General features: G+C 39.3%; 1 protein-coding gene across 1 annotated transcript in view; it reads left to right on the top strand.

Annotated features, from left to right (window-relative positions):
• The window catches only part of CRISP2 (cysteine rich secretory protein 2), a 92,753-nt gene extending 79,447 nt beyond the window's left edge, over positions 1-13,306 (top strand). The window contains exons 15-21 of the mRNA XM_063330926.1: positions 7,577-7,638; positions 8,735-8,866; positions 10,101-10,191; positions 10,713-10,858; positions 11,468-11,562; positions 12,271-12,359; positions 13,031-13,306. Coding sequence (XP_063186996.1) covers positions 7,577-7,638; positions 8,735-8,866; positions 10,101-10,191; positions 10,713-10,858; positions 11,468-11,562; positions 12,271-12,359; positions 13,031-13,158 — 743 coding nt within the window. The 3' untranslated portion in view covers positions 13,159-13,306. The remainder of the gene's footprint in view (positions 1-7,576; positions 7,639-8,734; positions 8,867-10,100; positions 10,192-10,712; positions 10,859-11,467; positions 11,563-12,270; positions 12,360-13,030) is intronic.
• Positions 13,307-23,941: the final 10,635 nt, after the last annotated feature.

The following is a 23,941-nucleotide window of genomic DNA, read 5'->3' as shown; positions in this document are numbered from 1 at the left end:
AGTAGACGCTTAACATCTCAACAGCCAATGTAAGGGAATTGAATCCCGCTTCAAATCTGCTAGTCAAACCTTTATTCAGTAAAACTAGCAAATTAGCACGTACTCAGTGGGAATTTCTTAATGCGGTGATTATAAGAAGTGATAGATTAAGCGAATAAGAGAGACTTATATTTGACTATACAAAAATAAAATAAAAATATTCTTTTAATTTTTATAAACAATATGTTTTTTTCAAGGAACAATATGCTAGGTTTATTATGAGCTACTGAATTCATTTGTGAAGTCATCATTATTTTAAAAAAAGATTATTTCTAACTAAGAATCAGACTAGCACTTTAGAACAGATGTTTTGTCAATCAAATCAAAATTGTATAGGAAATTAAAGAATTTAACTGGCTGGTCCTTGCAGGTAGTGGGAGTGACTGACGTGATTATGCTGACAATTTTATCTTATTTTATTAATTGCCAAGATGACCTCTATTCTTGGAAAAAAAAAAAAAAAGAAAAAAGAAAAAACCACTACTTTTAATATCATCCTCTCCTGTGCTCTGTTTCTAGGGTGCTGATTTCTCTAAGGAAGACTGTAAGAGTAATGAACTCCTGTTTACAAGTCACAAAAAGTTAAAAATCTCCCTTTTCATTTCAAAGCAAGAGATCAGGAAATTCAGAAACACTTGCTTCCTATATAAAAATGTATTTAACTATTAAATCTATTTATAAGATTATTTGTCTGTGGCAAAAGTGCGTAGTTATTGAAATAGCACTGCCTCAGGTAACCACAGTCAGACACAGTTATGTGTGTGCTTAGTCTACAGCCTTACTTGTTGAGAATTTCCTTGCTACTGGCCAGAGAGCAAATAACCTGAACTATATTTATTCACAGTAGTTTTGAACTTACAAATCAATCACATTATATTATGTATATAAGCACACAAAGCTCAGTAGCAGCCACTAGAAGGGACAAGACCAAAAGAATTTCAGGACTGAGCAGAAGTCTCCAAATGTAGCTAGTAGGTGATGGTTTGGGTCTTTCTCAGCTCTTCCTCATCCCTGCCCACTGCAGATCTGATTAAGCCGTGTTCAGCAGAAGCTTAAACTCAGGAATGGCGCCTGAAATGCTTTCCTTTGTAATGTGACAGCGAATTTCAACCCTTAAAGACCGCAGCTGGGCCCCAGTGGGCAGCAATCTAATCAGCACGTCTGCTGGGACTGAAAGATGGTGGAGAAAAGCCGTGGTGAGTAGTTTTGTTCTCCGAAGGTTGAGGGAAGACATCAAATGGTGTGTTTCTCTGAGGAGGGTGGATTTGCTCTACCTGCTCTCCATGCTAGCTGAACACACACCTCCAGTTCAAAAACAATGGTGCGGTATTATAATGGTGCTGTAGTAAAAAATTCCAATCTGTAGGTCATCTATGCCCAGCATCTCAACCCTGGTCGTCCTTCAGAGAGACTTCTAGCTTCTGTGTTCATGTGCCTTGCCTTTGCCTGACCTATTTTTTTTTGTGTGGCGCCTACCACCTTCTGACAGTAACTGGTTGAATTACTACCCTGTTGATTATCTGCCTAAGAATAGGGAGCAGAAGGTGAATTGCATCGTGTGGAAGAAATAATAATGTTCATTTTTGCAAAACCAAGTTAGCTGAAAGGATCAGGTCTGCCAGGTGTTTTGTACAGCTAAGAAAAAGATCTGTGCAAAGCCTGAATCTCACAGAACAGCATGAATTTTAATCAAAGGCACTAGTTAAGCTGTCATTAACTTCAACGGAACAGAGGAACTGAAGAAACTGAAATATTGCCTACATTGCTTGAGCTCAAATCAGATTCTTGTAGTTCAGGTTTATAAAAGAGCTGGAAGAAGAACTTCAACAGTCAAATCTCTCCAACTGATTTTTTTTTTTAAGAATTTTCCATAGATTTATCTTTAAAAAAAATACATACATTTGCAGAACCCTGTGGAATTAGTTCTTAATTTTTTTAAAAAAATTAAATTACTCCACGCCTTCAGGTAATCCACATGAGGAAGTGGGAATTGATATGCTAAATTGCTCTTTGTACCATGGTTACGGATGTCAGTTTTATTAATCTTTGTTTTCTTCCCAATTATTTTACCCATAGACCATGAATTGTAGCATATCTGACAGACATTCTTTATAGAACAAATGGATTTCACTATTTAAACAGGTGTGGCACGCTTTAAAGAAATGCTTGCAGTAGTATTGTTTCATTTTAACGATACAAATAAAGCTCAGGTGACTGTAGCAAATTAATGAAAATTACTGAGTACAGTGGATGGGGTAAAATACTGGAACTGTCTCTCAGGACACTGAGTATCAGGAGGTGGTAGACCGCCTCCCCTCACAGTCAATAGAGATGCAGCCTTCATAACTAGGGTAGGCAGTTTTTTAGGCTTTCTGATGGTGATAACCCTGGTCTCATCAAAGTTGTTGCAAGCACTTAGATAAAAAAGCACCCTTGCCCTTATCTCAGAACGTAGGAGGATGTGGGAGACCTTATCACAGGCGACTTCCCATAGTGCTGCCCGCTATACAAATAAAGAACAAAAGCAGCTGTGTTACGAATTATAACCCAATATTAAAATGCTGGCAACAGCATGTAGCTGCAGAAATACTGCAGAAAATGGGAAACAATGAAACAATATTGAGTTGTACTATGTACAGCAACCTCGACCCAGCACAACGAAACGGTGCTCAGTGTGCAAGGCATCACAGAGAAGGCAAGGATGAGGAAGGGAACTGCAAGAAAAGCATGAGGAGATGTGCAGATGCTTTATGCGTTCTGAAAGCCAACAGGCAGCATGGAAGGAAGCAAGACAGGTTGCGTTTAAATAAAGCAGAGTTGAGCACTGACGACCTGTCAAAGCTGACTTTGTGATATTGCTTTATAAATGAGTGGAAGTAAAGATTCTGCAAGAAGGAAAGGTGAGCTGAGTGATGCTGCACTAGAGCAAAAAAGCAAACACATGCCACGCATCCCTTCCAGCTAAAGAGAGAAGATATACACGTCTGTAAGTAGGTTACTCTTCAGCAAGACACAGGGTGAATTGTGTGTACAATAATGCCTACACAGCCTTTTGGCCTCAGTGAACTAATGCAATATAAATTTTATTTAGCAAATGGAAGTTCAGGAACCACTTGGAAGAAAATATCACTGTGTTGCCCGGCGTGCAGGTCATTCTGTGCGTGGCTATGAAGAGACTTATGTCTCTGCCTCAAAACACTTATTCCACTCATTTACCAGAGCCAGAAAAGACAATTACAAAGCAATGCCCCCAAAACTTGAGCGTTCCTTTTGTGAACACAGCATCAGTACCGTTGATCAAGTACCGCTTGCTGATCAAACTGCAAGTATTTTGGCAAAGTCAAAGTGTTGCAAAAGGACAGGCCCTTTATCTTCTCTCTTTCCTTGCCCAGAACGATGCAGTTGGATTGGTTCTTTTTCAGTCACCTGTTCCTTAAGAAAAGTTCTTTTTTCTAAAATGTGCAGCCCCAAAGCTGATGTCATTTATTGGCAATAAATATTGACAAGGAAAGAGAAGGGAAAGCATATATATATATACAACCCTAGAGCCTTTCACTCCTGCCACTCTTCCTAAGATATAAAGGGACTCTGGCTGGACGAAGGTAATGTATGCAGAACTTTATTTCAATATTAGAAATTTTATCCATAGAGTCGCTTGGTCAGTATTGACTGGGCACTGTGCTACAAAGGCTAATGTAGTTAATATCTAAGTTGTACCAAATGTAATAATTAAATGTTTGCTTATAATAATCACAGAGGAAGAATTTAAAAATAAATTGTATCTTCCTCTTAGAAAGCACACTTTCCATCTGTGTGGGTGAGAAATGGCTTCAGTAAAGTCTAATTCCTATGTTTCTTTAGGTCAAAGGGTAACACTTTTGACTCACTTGCTTCATTCTTCAAATGTGAACATAAATTAATCCATTTTGCAGAGGATGGTCAATCATGGGAAATGCTTTTCTAATGTCATTTGAATTATTTTTATGTTGAATTTATTTCACTTGAGTACTGGGTTATAACAGCACAGCTGAACTCAGGATTTTGCCATCTAGAAAAGTTAACAATCTGTCCAAGCTTTCAGGTATATGCAGTATTAAAATGTCTATTATACTTATAGTATGCAGTAAGCTGATTGCCTTTCCTTAATGCAGAGTGAAATTTTTTTTTACAAAATGAAAGTTAAAGATGTAGACTCGGAGAAGGTAGAAAAACCTTATATCAAAGTACCTGAAAAGACAAATACTCCCATTCTTACAAACTTTCAAAGCTGGTATGCCCTGAAAGATTTATCAGCTGGCAGGAAAAAGGCTCTGCAGAGGACTGAAGCCCCAGGACTACACACGAGAAGCCCGCACCGTATTTTTCAAATAAAACTTTTTTTCTAGCTTCTTAGCTATAGATTTTGTTTTTTCACATTTGATCAAATTAGCATGAAATTCCAGTTTTGAAGCAGAGCTATCTAAAAGTGCATTGCTAGCACTTGTCTTTCAGAAGCATAGAAGTGGTTTAGTGGATTGAATACTATTGACATGGAAGGATAATTGTATCTGGGAACGGTGGTATTTTGATTTTGAAAGTAATGCCAAATACATTTACTCCAAGGGACAGATTTGATTGTACAGTCTGACAATCGAAGTTGTGCAGTAGGATTTTAATCAAGTTTAATTCTGGAGCTAGAAATGTTTTATGTTTCCAGTTGCAGCACTTATCTGGGGAGTCCCAGAAAGATCTTGCTTCTGCATGTAAGGACAAGATAACTCCTCAGTGGCCAAAGATATCCCTTCAGTTTAAGTATTTATTCTTCATTAATATGAGTGAGATCCCTGCCTCTACCTCATACACGTGATTTCCTTATGCAAGTATGGCAAAACAAGACAAAGACTGAATGTCTAAACGACATGAAGTCTTTGGTGTGACAGCATATGTCTTGTTGATTTATATCACGCTACAGAATACAGCACTGAAATAAATGATCAATCTAGCTGCAACCTATCCAGTACCCAGAGCACTATATTCAGCAGATTACATTCTCTTGGTGTTTTCACCAGCTGACTAGACCTCCTAAGAGTTAAGATTTCTTAGCCCAAGCACAGTGCCATCAAAATGTAACTATGAAGCCCATTGGACTCAAACACACATCTCCGCCTGGCAGTGCTGTGCCGTCATTTTTGTTAGTATCAGTTTGGGAATTGGTGTCCCAAGCTCATTACCTTGTGATGTCATGAAAGAATACAGCACACGGCACAGAATAACCCAACAGCTTTTGGTCTGAACTCAGACAACTTAGTCTTGCGTTGCTACCAGGCAAGTGAAAAGAGAATATTGTTTTCACTTTTCCTCTTTTATGTAATTTGCCTAGAGGTAGGTTCAAGCTCTGCATAGCTGGGAATCTAAAAATTAAAGAACTTATCTTGTTCCAAAAGTGGCTTGATAACCTTCTTCTGATACATGGAGTTATGCCTCATGTTTGTTCATGAACACTTTGCTGTGAATATTGGCCTTAACATCTTTTGGGTTGGGTGCAAAAGTTATATGCTGCTTTTATGATTTCTGCTTAACTGACCTCCAATCTTAGTGAAAAGTCTTTCCTGTGTTGTAAAAATGATAAATTTTCTACCTATGCCTATAGCTATTAGCATCTAAACTCAGAGGAAGTCACTCTCAACTTCAAAGCTAAATGCTGGTAAGACCACCATGACATCAAGCCCTTTCCCATGACATTACACACTGAGACGTGTGTTGGAACACTCCTACTGCAAACCAGTGTGGAATACTCATAAAATGTGAACATAAAAGGGGTCTCACACACAAGGAAAGATGTTTGAAAAACTTCATATTCTCCAGCGTTCTGGTAGGCCTTTCCCAAGCCCTCTGCCCAGGGTTGAATTTTGGTTGGAAGTTCATCCCCAAAGGAGGGTTAGATGTGGACCTGCTTGTGCCCAGTTAGAGACCACAGCATATAGAACTTGCTCTCTAGTGAAGATTAAAGTATTGGAGCTGGTGCAATATTTATTAATGAGAGAGTCATATCAAAGCATCTGAGAAGAAAATTAACATCATCATTATTATTGTTATTATTATTGTTATTATTATTTTATTTTTATTATTTTTATTTTCCCTATATTAAGCAGACATTTCTGACACCACAGATGTAGGCCAACTCATTCACACAGGACTAAATAGCAAGTAAACCCACTGACTTCAGTAACATAAACAACATAAATGAAAGGAGATAAGTTCAAAAATCTAGAGACAATTTCAGGTGTTAAACAATGAACAGGTTATGAGTAATGCTATAAATGCCATCTCTTCCAAATCATCATTCTAGGAACAAGAAATGTTCATTCTATTCAGTGAAAAAAGAAGGAAATGTGTTTCCAGGACCCTGGTAACTTGCCGTTAGTTCTCTGGATGAGAATCCATCCCTCAGTTCCTGCCAGAAGGAAAAGCGCTTAACCCATTCTTCTCACCTAATGTCAACATGTTTATTTAATCACTTAGAAGAGATGGATGTGTGGATTATATATATTGTCATTGTATATTTAGGGTTTTAACAGGTGTTATCCCAATAGTTTCCCTACCAAGCAGGATATCCTAGATCTACCACTGACCTGTACTGCTCACGCTGTGGATTTTTCTCAGAGGCCAGCTCTAAGGTTTATTGTATTTGACGCTTTTTATTACATCTATTTTCCTTGCTTGCTTTAGTCTGTTTTAAAATTGAGCTTATTGAGCTCAAAGTTACTTTTCCTTGGGTTTCTGCCACATCTTTAACAACTAAAAAGACATGATTTCCTGTATATCCTCAATAATACAAAGATATGTAACCTTTGCTTCTTCTGACATGTATAAAAAAAAAATTCCATGAATATGAGTAGGTTTCAGACTGTGGTATTTGTTTCTATAAGGCATCTTAGCAGCCAGAGGGCTATAGCCAGTATTATTTCACGAAGTTTTTGTATATGTCTAGGTGTAAAATGTAACTTGAGGGTGACCACCACCACCTACTGCAGCCATTGTAATGCTGATTTGATGAGGAAAGAGGGAGCAGGAAAGGAATGGAGACAACTGTTGATGTGTTCAGTGCTCCACTCCAAAATACCAGTTCCCAATACAGATGATGCTTGCTTGAGCAGGACACTGATGTGACCCTACTGAACAAATTAATGGGCTTTTTTTTTTATGCAAGGAGGCAAAGATGAAGGAAATGCTGCAAATTCGAGAGGGGGTTGATCCATCTGTTACAAGAAACATGCAACTTTATGCTACTTACGGTCCCTGCTTCAAAGCAAGGTGGAGCTTTTTCTCTGTACGAGACAGTGGTGCCCGTGCACCACCACACACCCACTCGCACAATTTCAGCACATTCAACTGTATTAGGTACCAACTAAAGTAACTTTCTCTGTGGCAGGCTTGACTTTGCAACTGTTTTGTATCTGCTCACTTAAGACATTACACCAAAAAATTATATGCAACAGAGATTGATGGATTTTGGGGTTTGTTTGTTTGTGGATTGTTTTTTTTTTTCCCTCTGTAGAGATGGATCTACTAACTGCAATCGTTTTCCTGGCTGCTTTGCTACACCAATCTGATGGACAGGTAGGTGCATTCATCTATGCAAAAGAGCCATATCTGAGCACATTGTATAGATATCTGACATGATATAGTCTGGTTTAGTCACCTCTAGCACTTTAAAATTCAGGGCTGAAATTATTGTTTACATGTTAACGTAACACAATAAAGTTGAACTCTTGGTTTTCTCAGATCTTTGCATTAAAATATTTCTTCTGCCTATCAAAATATTCCTCACAAGAATAATTTTTAAAATACATTTTCCAAAAAATAATATGAACTGAAGCTACTCTTAAATAGTTTAGCTAAGTAACAGAAATTTAGTCTTCACCTCTCCTTAGAGAGAGTTAATCTTGTAAGAGGAAGGTACCTACTATGCAGACATTTGAATGTGAGCTATTCATCAAGATCTACTTAATAAGGAATGAAAAGAAGCAAGTACTTCAAGGATGTCAATCATCTCTTTCTTCAATAAATCTCGAGTGGACTGTGTCCTACGTTGGTTGTTTTCTTTACCTGAGTATAGCAGCAGCCTGAAATAACTGACTGAGATTTCATTTCTGCCACTGTAAATGTCTTAAGTTAAACAAGATGTACGACACCTCATGGAGTAGGTTCAGCTGCTCAAAAAGAAGTGTCTCGGTGCAGCTTGAGACCCTCCAGGGTATCGGAGCCATTCATGGGCAGCTGTACAGACAGCTATACCTTTCTGGAGCAACAGTCTCAGGCTAGCTAGGGCTCTATGGACATTTCAAATGGCATTAGGTGCCACTTTAAGCCACTGACTACAGACTTTAAAATGTAGAATTGAGCTCTGAAGTCAAAGCAGTGGGATTCATTCCTCTTACTTGAACATTTCAGAATTTAGTCTCTCTCATCTTCTACTTCTCTAATTGACCATAAAGGCAAACTGAGGTGACTTTTAGATATTTACATCTATGGTATAGCTATCTAAAATTAAATAAGATGAATCAGTGACTAAAAAAGAGAACTTATAGGAATAGAAGAAGGAGTAAAGGTAAGTTGAGCATTTCCAAGAAGCTTTACTTTGATGAGAAGCTCATAATTTATCTTGCTTACTAAACTTCTGATAACTGCAACCTTCGTTGTTATTGTTTTCCAGATTTTTCAGTATAAACAAATTGGCATTTCCTCCTTTCCTCATTCTAAGTTTCAAAACCAAAACCAGATCGTTGAGCAACACAATGAAATACGGAGATCTGTATTTCCCACGGCCACGAACATGCTGAAGATGGTAAGCTATGCATTGCAACTAACCTGCTTTCCACTTCATTAGCAGAAGATGGTAGCCCTCTTAAACAACCCACACTCAGTGAACAGAGAGGGCAGGAAAGGTGCTCTGGGATTAAGATGAAGAAATCAAAATTTTATCCCTTGGTTTCTGCAGCCTCCATGTTTAATTTTGCACACCTTGATGCTGCAAGTACTTGTAAAATCATTGCAAAGGTCTTGGGACAGGCCACAAGTGCTATTGGAAACCTCTCTCCTAACCAACTTCTCCTAGTTTCTCCACTTAGAAAAACTCGATTAAACAACATAGGAACTGTTCCATGCCTAGGGTTAGTTGTCTACAAGGACCGTGAACACCGTATTTATATATTTATGTATTTATTGGTGTCAAACCCACATTAACAAAGCCTGCACAGTGAATCACAGCTTCTTGCCTTATGTTTGTTCACTGCAATAGACAACAATATCAAGCCTTTTCAGGGAGAGCATTTAAACCGGGGATAAGGTACAAAATTCAGTGATGGCTCTTGGATTATGGATTACAATCTTTAGGCTGCAGGATAAGCAGCTCCCTTAGAAGAAGAGAAACGCATGCCCTGGATAAAGGAAAGCGTATGTAAAGCAAAGGTGGAGCAGGAGCACAACTAGCAGCATGCATCTGAATGTAGGGGCAAAAAAGACCTAGATCTGCATAGCCATTTGTCTTCAGCTGACTAGCTTTGCCCATCACTGCTCCCATCCCCATCACCCCTGATGTTCTTTGTTATCCCTATCCCATGAGGAGATGAGCTGGTCAGTGCATTTTGATTAAATCTGCATATGACACTTGCAAATATTCTCCAGGTTCAAAATCCAGCTGGTGTCTACCACTACATCTCAGCCGCACCTGGGATGAAAATCAGTTTTATACCATCTAGTGCACTGCACCCTGCGAAGTTAACTCAGACACTAACCCAGAAGAGTGCAACAGTATGTTATAAAATTCCTATTAGTCAGGACCACCTGGAGATCAGGGCTATGTGATACTGTGCAGAATAACCTGCTCTGCAACCTCTAAGAGCTGAAGAATTGTGGTGCCCATGCCCCAGTAGTGTAAACTGGCATGAATCCTCTGCTTTCTGTTGAGGACCATGGCAGCATTCAGCACAGAACACCCAAGTCACTCCCCATTCTTTTTCTTCTCATGGACTGCACTAACCTGTCTGTGACCTGGACATTTCTTCCCTTGTGTCTTTCAGGTGTGGAGTGAGAAAGCTGCCACAAGTGCTCAGAAATGGGCAAATAAGTGTGGGATGAAAATCAGTCCAAAAGAACAGAGAATCGTTAATGGTACATGACAAATATGGAGACTAAACTGATCGGTTAACGACAATTTGCAGAAGACCCCTGTGCACGTGAACTAGAAATAAGGATAATAAGTTTTAATCTGTTGTAGGATATCTTTTTAGGATTAAACACAAAAACATCATCTTTGTCAGATAAATACTCTGAAACACAAATTGTTGGAACTTCAGTGAGAGGGATGCTATGTACTTGCCCTATTTTTGTATCTTTCTTTAAATGTCTCCTTTTGGCTCCTATTGGAAGCAAGAAAGCACAATAGATAGCCATGTTGGTATTTACAGTCATCTTCGTGCCACATTTTGTAGTCAAATAAGTATCTGTGACTGAAAGCTCGCCAAAATCAGAGTAACATTCCCTGCAGCTTTCATAGGATCAGGTGTACTACCCGATTCTTAAAATCACAGGGAAAACAGGTCAGCATCACAGAGATTTTTTTAGTATGTAACTACACCCCTCTGCCCTACCTCCTGCTTCTCTCCTAAGTAATAGACTTACTTCTACTCCAGGTATCACCTGCGGTGAGAATGTATTACTGTCATCTTACCCAAGAACATGGGATGAAACAATTAGAGTCTGGCACAGTCAGTCTTCCAATTTCAAGTACGGATTTGGAGCAACTGCGAAAAACGTCAATATCGAAAGCTTCACTCAGGTAAGGAGAGTTGACACAAACTGCGGTGATACGCTAAAATTACAGGAGTACACTTAAGGCAGCTGGGAGAGATTTATCATCAGAAAAAAAATTATCGTTGTCATCAAACCATTTTCTATCATTCACACCCCAATCCAAAGATGAATTATAAATTAAAAGTCTTTTTCATCTAATTCTGAGGCAATGGAACCAGTATTTTGGAAGAGCTGTCCAGAAGAGGAATATTATTCTGTAGAGGGAAAAAAAATAAAAAAAAAAAAAGAAAGAAAAAGAAAAATTGAATACTTTTGCTTTAGAAATAAATGTTTTCTATATAGGGGTTGAAAAACCCCATTAAGAAATGTCAAAGCAAAATATCTATGATGAAAATATTTGAAGTTAAACCTCAGTGTCCTGACAGAAACTGTGTTCAAAAACATTTGAAAACTGGCAGACATGGTTAACTCATTTTTCTATTTATTCTTTCCGACAGCTAAGTGGTAAACTTAAGAGCTAAATAGACGGAACGAACCAAAAAATTATCTTCTGGCTCTGTTATTTTGTGAGCTCTTTGATGAGAATTCAGTAAAACATGGGTCTGAAATTATGTGTTTATTTTTTGTCCTACAGCTAATCTGGTACAACAGCTACCAGATTGGATGTGCAGTCGCCTACTGTCCTAGGAGCCAGTTCAACTACTTTTATGTTTGCCAATACTGTCCTCCGTATGTACTGCCTTTTTATTTATTTAAGATATGATAATTCTGGATATGTTTTAAAAACTCCTGTGGTCCATTGGTCATGCATAGGATAAAATTGTTACAGTTTATTAGAACCATTTATAATTTTGAAAATACTGGTGTGAATTGTGGGTTTAACATCAGGTTAAATAGGAATATTTATTTTATTTCACATTGAAACAGCTCTTAGGGAAATTTTAGTATATGAACAAAGAAAGGTCTGTCTCTGTCAGAATCATGCACAAATCATCGTATAACTTTGACCAATATCAAGAAAGTCAGATGCAAAGTGAAAACCAACAGCAAATGAATTTTCATAGAGGTAAAGAGCACATCTGAAACAGCTGAAGGCATCTGCTGATGTTATTTCCTTATAAGACACAATCACTTGAAATCCATTAGAAAAGCAGAACTAGGAAGTACATAAGATACTTTTTTTTTTTTAACTGATAATGCTATACAAATATAAATAATTGATACATTTTCTTTCTCTAAACCTTATTGTCCCTCTTATTTAAAACCAAAGTTCTTGTATTCTATGAATATCTGAAACTAAAATATGACTGTCTATGGAAATAATTTTAACCCAAAACTTCTGGATGCCTTTCATTGTGACAAATAATATAAACTGCTGTTGATGGCTCAGAGCTGCACTTTGATCTTGTTTTGTGTTTTATTTCTTTCAAATTTCAGAGGAAATAATGCAATGCAAATAGCTACACCTTACAAAAGCGGACCAAAATGTGCAGACTGTCCCGGCCACTGTGACAGAGGGCTTTGCAGTAAGTGAATGTATTCTCCTCCTTACAACAAACATTGCATTGCATCGGGTAATAATGTTGTTCCTTTGTAGCATTTTACTTTGGCATAATTACTTCTTGATAATCTGGATTTAAGATCCTAGAACTGCCCCGTTCATTTGCTGCCCAAAATAACAGTGGTTAAATATCCCACCAGAACAGGCACAATCCTGAGTAGGAGGGTGAGACCAGATGACCTCCAGAGGTCCCTTCCAACATCAACCATCCTGTGATAAGGGGTAAATTGTGGTGTTGTTGAGCAATACGTGCATTATCACACCGTCAATCTGCTGCTGCCCTCTTCTGGAAAGCTCAAGACAAAATGTCTTGATGTATATCTACAACTAAGGGCATGAATAGGTTGTCAGGATTCCCGCATCTGAATGTGTGTGAAGATCTGCACAGGCCCCTGGGTTCTGCAAGCTTTCATGTGGAGCAAATCAAAGCGCACAAATAAATGGGAACTGTAAGATACCACCTTTCTGCTTGCATTCCCTTTTCCATAATAATCAAGAAATTTTAAAAGCAGAGCAAAAGTACAACGACTATGTAGACATGAAAATTTAGAAGTTTTGGAAAATGCAGAAGCATTAGACCAGGACTTGGTTTTCAACCAATATTTCATGGGTTTTTTTCCGTCTTTTCTATTTTAGCCAATCCTTGCAAGCATCAAGACTACTTTGGAAATTGCAGAAATCTGAAAATCTTGTTTAGCTGTAACCATTCCCTGGTGAGGAACAAGTGTCCTGCTACCTGTAGATGCACCACTCAAATCGTATAACGTCCTGGTGGATGTGATTATGGCTGCTGCGAGACTGATTAGGAAAGAGTAGAACTCACTGTGAGGTGTATTCACTCTCAGCGCATCAGCTCAGATTGACCTATAGGAAACACTTTTTTTCTGAAATCTCACCATTACTTCGGTCCTAAACAAGTCTGGTAGCTCAGGATAACTTCTGATGTTACTTTAGACTTTGTAGAAATCATGCTTAAGCTACTAATGTGTTACTTTGTGGTTTTCCTTGCAGTGGATCTTCTACTGATTCATTGTTTTTTAATGGAAAACACACTTTTAGAACACTTTAGGTTTTTTGCAAAATATGTTAAATGCCACTTTACTTTCTTCTGTTACCTTTTCTTTGATTATCAATGGAATGTATTCCTGACAATAAAAACATGATTATACCACTGGTTCACGAACAGAGCTTTTCATTGAAGTTATTTATAATTCAATCTTTTTTCATTTGGAAAATTCCTTACAGATATTTCAAGGCTCTTTGATGTGTCCTGTCAGTGGGGATGAGACAGGAAAAGACAAAGCAAAAAGTGATGAATTTTTTGGTATGGCCAAAATAAGAGGCACACATTGAGTCCGCCAACTTTTACTCTGTGGCCTAAAAGCAAAGCTTCTGATACATCTGTGTATGTAGGTCAGAAATGATAATTTTTTCATATGGTACCAACAGTCAAGAAATATGAAGCTTTATAAAAGCGTTCATACAAAGAAAGAGGTGTATGTATCCCTTCCCATCCTCTCTATGAGTAAGTCAGTCCCACGCTTGCTTGGACTTCATATTGATGCAGGTACTAAAATATGTTGCTACGAAAAAAAAAAAACAAAAAAACCAAACCAAAACAAAACTAAAAAGCAGTAGATCCAAGTCCACAAAATTCACCATCAAAATACCTGGTTTTCTCCAGAACTTCCCAGGAACCCTCTTAGTGCCTATTCCTAGCAGTGCACACCTTTAGGACATCTCCAGGAGGGTTAAGTTCAGCTGGAGGCCGTAGATGTGCCTTCTCCCATCCCTGTTTGCAGGCAGGCCACCAGCTCCTGTCCAAGGGGAAGCTTAACTGGATCTGCTGCAGGTGGTCACAGGGCCACGTTAGTTTGCGTGTTGCTCCTAATAATGCATTTCCTTGAGTACAGTTTTTCATTTACTATCTTTCCAGGTCCTGTACAATGCAGGGCATGACTTCAAAGGACCGTGTATCTGTATTGACCCAGAACTCAGGACTTAAATTAGTTACCTGTCAGTGGCACTGCTTACCTGGAGAAACTTTCTGACCCTTTTAGTGAGGGCCATTATCACAGTCATGCCTCTTTAGAGACTGACAATATTATTACATTGATAAAACAGTGTTTCAGAACCATCTTACAGCTTTTTCTTTTACATGTTATAGCTTTTATCTCATCTTTGTATTTCTAACTTTAATAAAAAGGTAGATACAGAGGAAATAGAAGCTCTCTGCTTACAGTTTATAAGCTTTGGCAGATGTAAAAAAATGAGCAAACATCTGGAACAGCCTCTTCTCGCTGAACAGAGCAGCTCATCCCACTAACCTTCCTCCTGATACATCCTGGTGCCGTGCAGGATGCACTAGGGTGTCCCACCGGACCTCCAGCTGCTCCTCAAGATGGGTGTTAGTCTCTAATGGGTCTTGAGTCACATATACCAGCCCTGAGCAGGACTGGTCCCACTTACCACCTTCCCTTCCTATTTTAGATCAGCAAAAATCATTTTCTTTATAGGACTGCAATTCTGCTTAAAAACACAAGAGGGTGAACCCCACTCAGACATTCAGCTGCACTGGGTTTTCATTTTGCTACCTGTTAAAAGGGCTCCTCCTTTTACTAGAAATTAAAGTTTTGGGCCTACCCTGGCCTGATTTGAACACTTACTTGCACGGAATTTCTTAGCTAACACTGGATGAATAAACAATCACTACATATAGAAACCGTTTGGTAGCAGTTTCTTCTCCTCCGTTGTTTCATGCTGTGCCTGCTGGCCAAATTGCTATGATACCAGAGCAATTTATACTGTCAAATTAAGGCAATTTATGGTTTCCAGGATATCAATGACTAATTCTGGTAGCCTTGATTTTCTACCTCCCTGAAGCTCAGTTTCATCATCATGACTTGTTGTGTCACTTTTTAAGTTTCCTACAACCACAGCAACATTTGTAGAAAGTGTAATTCAAAGCTGAATGACAATTTCCTAAGAAAAGTTTTCCTCAGAAAATACTAATATATAAAACCCCAGTTCTCTTACAGGAGGATACATAGTTTTGGCAAAAGTCTCGGGTGTTTTCTGGGATATTTTCCAAGATTTAATTTCTACTTGCTACCAATGAGATTGGCATTAAAACTCCTTCCACACACACACTTGCGTTTTCCTCCCTCTCTCCCTGGGCCAATGAACGTTTAAAGAGGAATAAGTTTATTGTCAGATATTTTTTAGAGAGCTCCTTCCCCAAAGAGGCAGCTTTTGTGCTCTGGGTATCCAGCTATGGTGTCTGAGCGTGGCAGCAGCAGTAGCTGGGGGAGACCTTCTGCATCATGAAGTGCCACCCTGGAGCATCATGCATCCTGCTGGGCTACTGCAGGGTATCCAGGCATTAACCTTCTTCCTTTCACGGGGAATTTCAAAAGATCGTGCTTCCCTTTTGATGTGGAAGAGAAGAAGTAGCAGGTGAGGTGAAATGCTACCTGGGTGATGCTGTTTCTCAATACAGACTTCAAGGAGAGCTTGGGACACTCCACTTAGCTGTTCATGTCCCTGGAAAGCTGAAATGTTTTTGAATATGAGTTTCCCATACCTGGGTGAGGTAAAAGCAATATGACATTGACTGTGATCCAGCATGTCAAATAACACTTTTCTCCATTCTCTGATTGTATTTTCCCAAACTTATTTTTTATACTGATACACTGAGAGTTGTTTCCTTTGTGGTACCAGCACATGCTTTTTGGTATGTGCTGAAGTTACAGCTACAGAATTGTGCTATTTTTTGGGCGCAGCTCAGGCAAGAAACTAGCAACACCGAGAATTTCTTACAATTTCTATTCTGGTTCCAGATACACTCACAAGAAGCACATATGCTGAGAGATGATAAGAGCAACTACCATGGTACAAGTCTAAGTTTTATCTGTGGAGAATGATGTAAGAGTTCTTCAGTAGTTAACTTACATGACGAAGACTTTAAACACAGAGTTTTGAACAACTGTTATGAACTAACTCTAACGGTCTTATGGCTTTTGAAGAAAGAACTTTTCCAATATTTAAAAAGTACGAACTGCAGTAGTCACATAATCTAATTTGTCTGTCTGAGAATCCCTCTGGGCTAAGCAAAATGGAAGGTCTTTCACTTTCAGTATCACAAAGTCTTGCTGAGAGTCATGGTCTTCCTTGTTTTTCTCCATCTATCGATAGAGAGACCAAGTCTTCCATAAATATCACCTCACTTGTGTCCTTAACATATCACACGTACAATAGCAACAGGTTAAGCAGCTAAAGTTAAGACTTTATACTAAATGAAAAGCAAGGGTTGGAAACCTTGACATGGCATTTGAAATTTGTGTTGTCAGAATATCCAATTAATGCCCGAGAAAAAAAAAAAAAAAAGTAGTAGCAAGATGTTTGAGCAAGACCAAGCACGAAAGGGCCACCAGAGAAGGGAGAGACTGAGGATGTTCCCCACCCCTGGGCTGCTCCCGCTTTTCTGGGCCAGGCTGCCAAAAATTGCATCCCTCTAAGTGTAAGGGCCACAGTTAAACTGTGAAAAACAGAGACAGACTTTCTCATTAAGAAGCTACTTGACAGCTACTTTATCTGGTCTGGGCTGTAAGCAAGACATTTAACCTCCGTGCTTCGGTCTCACCAAGTGCAACACAGAGATAAACTGACACAGTCAGGGCAAGGAAGATTAATTAGTGAATGCTGAGAAAGAGCCTATGAAGCACTAAGACCTGTTATTTATAACATCACACTTGGTAGCCACACCTCCGGTATAATTATATCTTAGTTTAACCACAAGTCAAGAGGACACGGGGCAGCAGGAGATACAAATGAGGAAAGGATGCTCCCTCCGGCGCTGACCCACCTCTGGTGTCCGAAGGTTCACGGGCTGGTCACTGGGCTCCATCGTCTGGTCTTGGGTCTGTGCCGTGCAGCCATGGGGCTGTTCCATAGGGCTAACAAAGATATTCTGACACCCACATCAACAACAAGTCTTAAAAAAAGGCAATTTGGGGGGAAAAGCTGAGGTAACAGCTTGACATGGAAATGGTCTCGCGTATATTAAGGAAATGACCTATGTTAACTGTTGATTCTGTTACTGATGGGCAGCCCAATGTTCAACACGTGTAACTGAAAATGACTCTTTAAAATGCTTATCATCAGATATTTGGGTTTTTCCACAGTAATGGAAATGATCATTTCAGATCAAATGACATTTTCCTTTTTGTGTTTTGCATCGTTAACACTCCTCTGCTTTCTTCTCTTCTCCCAATTCTACATAAAGTGATGGATGTAAAGGAGGAAAACCCAAGCCGCCAAACTAAAATGAAATTAAAGCTTTTATTTGTTTTGTTGACCAATTTGAATTAAACACAAGATTTTTTATTTTATTCATTGACGTTAAAACAACAATTTTTATTTTAGGGCATGCATTACCATTCACCTATCTTCTTTAAAAAGTCCTTTCCCAATGTAAATATATTCCAGAAACCTATACTGCTGTTAACAAAAGAAGTATATGTTAAACCATGTTAGTTTTATTTAGTGATACACAGCATTCGTGGTGCGGGCACATATGATAACTCAAGTTTCCCACAAACTGTTGCCTGAAGGGTCAAAAGCTGTGCGTTTTGGAAAAGTTGAAATGTAGCCCTTGGGATTTTTGCACAGAATTAAAACACTGAGGAGTAAGGGAGAGTTTTGAAGCGCTACTGCTTCTGAAGCACAGAAATTACACAAAACCAGTAATTTCAAAGCAAGAATGGATTCACCACTCATGCAGATGTGGCTGTGCAACTCTGGCCATATAGAATCATAGAATCCTCTAGGCTGGAAGGGACATTTAAAATCATCGAGTCCAGCCATTAACCTAACTCTGACAAAACCACTGCTAAACTGTGTCCCTAGGTACTGTGTCTACTTTGTCTTTTAAGTACCTCCAGGGATGGCGATTCCACCACTTCCACGGGCAGCCTGTTCCAATGCTTGATAACCCTTTCAGTGAAGAATTTTCCTAATACCCATCCTAAACCTCCGCTGGCACAACTTGAGGCCATTTCCTCTTGTCCTATTGCCTGTCACTTGGTAGAACAGACCAATCCCCACCTTGCTACACCCTCCTTTCAGGTAGTTGTAGAGAGCGAGAAGGTCTACCCTCAGCCTCCTTTTCTCCAAGCTAAAAAACCCCAGTTCCATCAGCTGCTCCTCATAAGACTTATTCTCGAGACCCCTCACCAGGTTCATTGCCCTTCTCTGGACACGCTCCAGCACCTCAATGTCTTTCCTGTAGTAAGTGGGCTCAAAACCGGACACAGCACTCGAGGTGGGGCCTCACCAGTGCCTAGTACAGGGGCACAATCACTTCCCTAGTCCCACTGGCCACACTGTTCCTGATACAGGCCATGATGCTGTTGGCCACCTTGGCCACCTGGGCACACTGACGGCTCATATTCAGCCAGCAGTTTACCAACATCCCCAGGTCCTTTTCCATTAAGCAGCTCTCCAGCCACTCTACCTCAAGCTTGTAAAGCTGCATGGTGTTGTTGTGACCCAAGTGCAGCACCCAGCACTTGGCCTTGTTGGGTCTCATACCCTTGGCCTTGGCCCATCAATACAATAGAGGAGACTTTCCTCCGTCACCCAACGATGTATCAGAAAACATAAAAATGTCTGCTATTTTTTTGAAGTAGACTCCTAAGGTAGTTTTTTGGTTTTAGTAGTGGATCCTGTGCAGGTGGCACTATTTCTTATGTCAAGTGGTGTTTCTCAACATATTGGTTACCACAAGTGATAAAATTGTTTTGCTTTTTCCTTCCTTTTTTATTATACAGGGGGTAACATATTAGTAATACAAAACTGTGTTTGATTAAAAGGAATAAATCTCAAAAAGAACTGAGCTTTCATATGAACATTTAATGTCTTGGAAATCTATCACATGGAACAGTTCAATCATTCGGTTTAAGCACAAGTTCTAGATGTCCTTTGCAGCATTCATTTTGAATTTGTGGCTTACAGGCAAGCCCCCTTGAATTTTTTTTCACTCCTATGTTTGACTCCATACATACTTCCTCAGCCTGATGAGTAGCACAAAATATGATACTGTTCAAGCACAGTCCAAATGTTAAAATGATTTATGGGAATATTTTTGTCAACTCAGAGGTGTGAAAAATTCTCATCTTCCAACACTTCTGTGCTGGCGGAAGTCCTACTGCACAGACGCTTATAGCCGCAAAACATGTCCCTCATCAGAGATTCTTTTTTGATATTGGAAACGTTATCAAAAAAGCTCTTTTGCTATTAAAAGCTGTGTGTCCAGGTAGGAAGGAGTTGTCACTGGTGTATGAATACAGGCTTCTCAACCACAGGTAGACTAACTCAAAGTCAAGTCTATTTTCACCACCTGGATCCATAAGGCCTAATGATACAAGATTCTAGCCATAAATACTTCCAGTAAGCAGAAGAGTCTACTAATTGGTTGACAACAATTGTACGTCAGAGTGAGTCAATTAACATCTGGCAAGATCCAGGTGAAGATCTTGGAGCATCTAGTTTGCACATGCTCTAGCTCTTCTGGTAGTGTAAGGACAGTGTTCTTCCTCTTGGTTCGAGGCAAAATCTGGGTATCTAAGACAATGGCAGGAAATGAGGCAAACAACTCCTGTCTGAAAGTCTGGTAAACCTGGACGCATTTTACTCACAAGCCTTTCCAGATCAAAATCAGGCTTTGAGTCTCCTCCCTGCTATTTTTTCCAAAGCAGACACTATTGTTGTGACTTGATGGTTATCTGGCAGGCTTTCCTGGAATTCTGTGGCTTCGTGACTGTCTGGAGAACTGTTGTCACAGGTTAAAGAGTTTTATTTACCACTTTATGTACCCACAGGAGGAAGCTCAACTCTTTACCCTCTCTTCTTCCTTGGGCACCTACACTGAGTGCACTGTTTTCATGCAGAAATGGTGGTATCTAGTACACTTTTGTCTCAGCTAACCCTATTCCTAGCAGAAATTAAAGCAGCCCTTGTTTAAGATATCTATTTATTTTATTACATATTTCCCTTTAGCTATAAATATGAGGCACAGGATCATGTGGTTATCTTCAGGATATGCAAGTAGTCATGCCTAAAAAACTTTTTCAAAGCCTATTGGCGACAATGGAATGAGTGGGTCTGACTGACACCTGTCAGTGGCACAAAAGATGGGACTTGTTTCACTTGCCAAAACACACACCCAAAGTTCTCGCTGCCACTCACAGTGAATTTTCTGATGTTTCCTAGCTATTTTAAGAATGGTACTTGACACTGAAAACATAAAAGTAGCTTGACCATGTGTACTTCAGTCCCAAAGGTGACTTCTCAAAAGACAGGTTGATGCTTGAATAGCTCTTCATGTCACCCTCATCTCAGCCAGTTGGGGATAATGTTTGCATTAGGGCACTGGTGCTGGACCATAGCAGACAGGAGTCCAGATGCCAAACTTCTTGAGTCTTCCCTGGAAAGGATCCTGGAATAACTCAGGGCCTGATCCTCAGACTGCGGGGGATTCTTTGCTTCAATTCCTCATTCCTGAAATAGAAATTATGTTTTCTCTAATTAATAATCTGCTATGTAGCTAAGCTAGTTAAAGTCTTTGAGAATTTCAGGTGGGATTCATCTCGCCTAACTTTAGGGGCCTCCTCTGGAGTTAGTCCTTTTTATATTTGAGAGAGAGAGGCAGAGAGAGAATGAAAGAGTGAGAGAGAAATAGGTCATTTTTACCTACTTTGGGTATCTGTATTAGGATATGTTTAATTACAGTCCCTAAGTATCTATTTCCCTTATCTCTAATAAAGTGAGCACCAGCTCACTGAGATAGATGTAGACATTTACAATGTAGACATTCATTTCTGCAGATGACACACAGAATTAAAAGCTAGGAACTCCCCTAACCCTAACCCTACAGGAAATTTATTATCGCAGACTCCTTAAAGTCATTTGAAGTGTGCTATTATGTGTCTTCTTAGTCTTCTCTTGCTCTAAATGAAAAGAAAACATTCAGTTGTTCTTTCTGGGTCATTGGGTAGAAAGCAGATACACTGCAGGTGGGTAATGTACCTTCTTTAGAGGATGACAAGTTATTTGTGGAGTTCTAGGCAGCTCAATCTGGAGCTTTCTGGAGCTTTCTGGAGCATCTCAATCTTTTTTGTGGTCAATGGGGAGGAGGAGAAGATAGTCCAAAACTAGCAGGATGAAGCATAGGCCTGGAAAAGCCTCAGGCCATAAAGGGAGTCACAACGATTAGTTAGACCAGATGCTTGACACTCAGTTTTCTGTGATAATGTGGGAGACAGTCAACATGAACCAACTCTACAAGGGAAAACCTGGATGTATTAATTGCAGCATGACTGTTGACTATACAAGGGAAGTAGTAATCGAATGTCACCTTAGGACGTAGCACTCATTTCCAGAAAACAGAAGAGCTAACGCTGTCTTACCTGATATTGGTGAGAATATATTTGAATTTATTCTGTTTACAGCTCTTGTTGTTTGTCATTAAGTGAACTGAAATTAAGCCCCAAAAGAAGAGATATTAACATATTCAGGAAAACAGACTGTCTACAATATCAGAGAAAACCAAAGAGTGCATTTGATTAGAAAAAGCAAAAGCTGCAAAGGAATATGATTGCTCTCTACAAACATCAGAAGGGTTAAAAAAATGCAAGAACTGCCTGAGCTACCAGATGTTTTTATTACGAGAACAAGATATACGTATTAATACATTTAGTGAATAAATCAATTTCTAAGCATTAAAACTGGAAAGGTCAGCAGCAGCCTTCCAACTGAATGAAGAAGGACATGAAAACTTTACAAATAGAGGGCAAAACATCTATTGAAGGGATTATGTGATAAACTACCTATAATTCCAAGAAAAGTCCTCAACGACCTAAAAATTCCCTGTGTTCCTAAACCGACAAGTGCTGGGTAATTGGAAATGTAATAGATGTCAGTCACAATAAATAGTGTGTTGGAGGTGGCCACCGTGCTTCTTCCACAGATTGTAGTGGCTGAGTGTCATGAGAAAATCAGTTTATAAGTGGGAAGGGAAAGAGGGGACAATGGAAAAAAAAAATGTATAAAGAATCCTGAGGGAAAAGTGAAGTGAAATGAAAGCAAGCAGTAGAAGATGTGAATGCAGGCAGAGAAACCATGAGATAAAGGAAAGGCCATCCAAAAATGTAGAAAGTTTGATGGACAGTCAAAATTCACCAGAAATATGAGCGACCATCCAAGCCCAGTATTTAATAACAGGCATTGAAGAGGTTTTGGGGCACTGAGGGAACTCATAGTCTTTAATGGCCCTGACCAGCCTCCTTTGTAGCCTCCCCCATCACCTGCCTGTGGCCACAAGAGTCCTATTTTGGCTCACCCTGTCTCATCTCAGTCTACCTGTCTCTACTCTTGTTTTTTGCCCTGCCTCCTGGATGGGCCTTGGACCATCATCTATGTAATCAATAACCATGAGAATAGGTGCTTTTGAAATACAACAATCCAGACCATTTTGACATAATATTGACTGTAATATGTCACAAACCAAGCTTAAATCTTTGGAGCTTAGATTATTCCAGTGGCCCTCACAGTAACAGTCATTGCAGATCTAGCAAGGCAGATCAGTTGAACAAACCAGTATAAAAGATTTTTACCCAGCACTATATGAGTTATTTAATGCTGGTAAGCATATGATTTGTATGTACCTGGAAAGTTTCTAAGAAGAATCTGACATCTAATGAGCTATGGCATGAAAACTTGTATCTTTCACAGGTCAATCTGAACACTTATTTTTCCTTATATGCCCATACTTATTTGCTCTCAATTTGTTGTAGTACCTCCAGAGTTGGCTTGACCCAGAAGGGTGGTTGTATTTTAGATCGTAAGTTGGGTTGCAGTTGTTCATTGAATTTGTGCTTGGCCCATTGCAAGGAAATAATAAATTCATCTTGTCAGTTCAATAGCACAGGACTGCTTCTGGGTATTTGGTGATTTAGTACCTACTTCCTGGTAACTAAAAAATAGTCATGTAAATTAATTATGAAGGTCACAAATCATGTCTTCCATTTGGTCAGCCTTCAAGCTACGAACAAAGAAGTTCCTACTTGCCCAATACTCAGCCAACTGAATGAGATGTTAGTTGTACATAGGGAAAAACAAAAAAAAAAAGAAAAAAAAAGAGAGTTTGTTGTAGGAATTATTTATGTGCTGATTGTTCTACCTACATTTGCTATTTGTACCAAGGTTGTCTGGATTAGAAGTTGCGGATTAGTGTTAACACATGCATAAAATGCACAGTTTATGTTGGGTTTTAAATTGTGGTGTGGCTCAGAGCATTCACAGCATTCACTGAGTAGTCAAAATCAGATATTTCTCTCTCTTGACAAATCCTCATGTAGGTCAGACCAGTTATTTCAGGCATTGCCACTAAATGGTACCTTGCTGCAGTGCTACTAAGCTACATTACAGCTTGGCCTCTGAGAGGCTGATGTTTATATAGACGATGAAAGTGCCACACATAGCAGGAGG

The sequence above is a fragment of the Chroicocephalus ridibundus genome, chromosome 3 (assembly GCF_963924245.1).
Source record: "Chroicocephalus ridibundus chromosome 3, bChrRid1.1, whole genome shotgun sequence".
NCBI lineage: Eukaryota > Metazoa > Chordata > Aves > Charadriiformes > Laridae > Chroicocephalus > Chroicocephalus ridibundus.
This window is presented reverse-complemented; position numbering and strand designations above follow the sequence as displayed.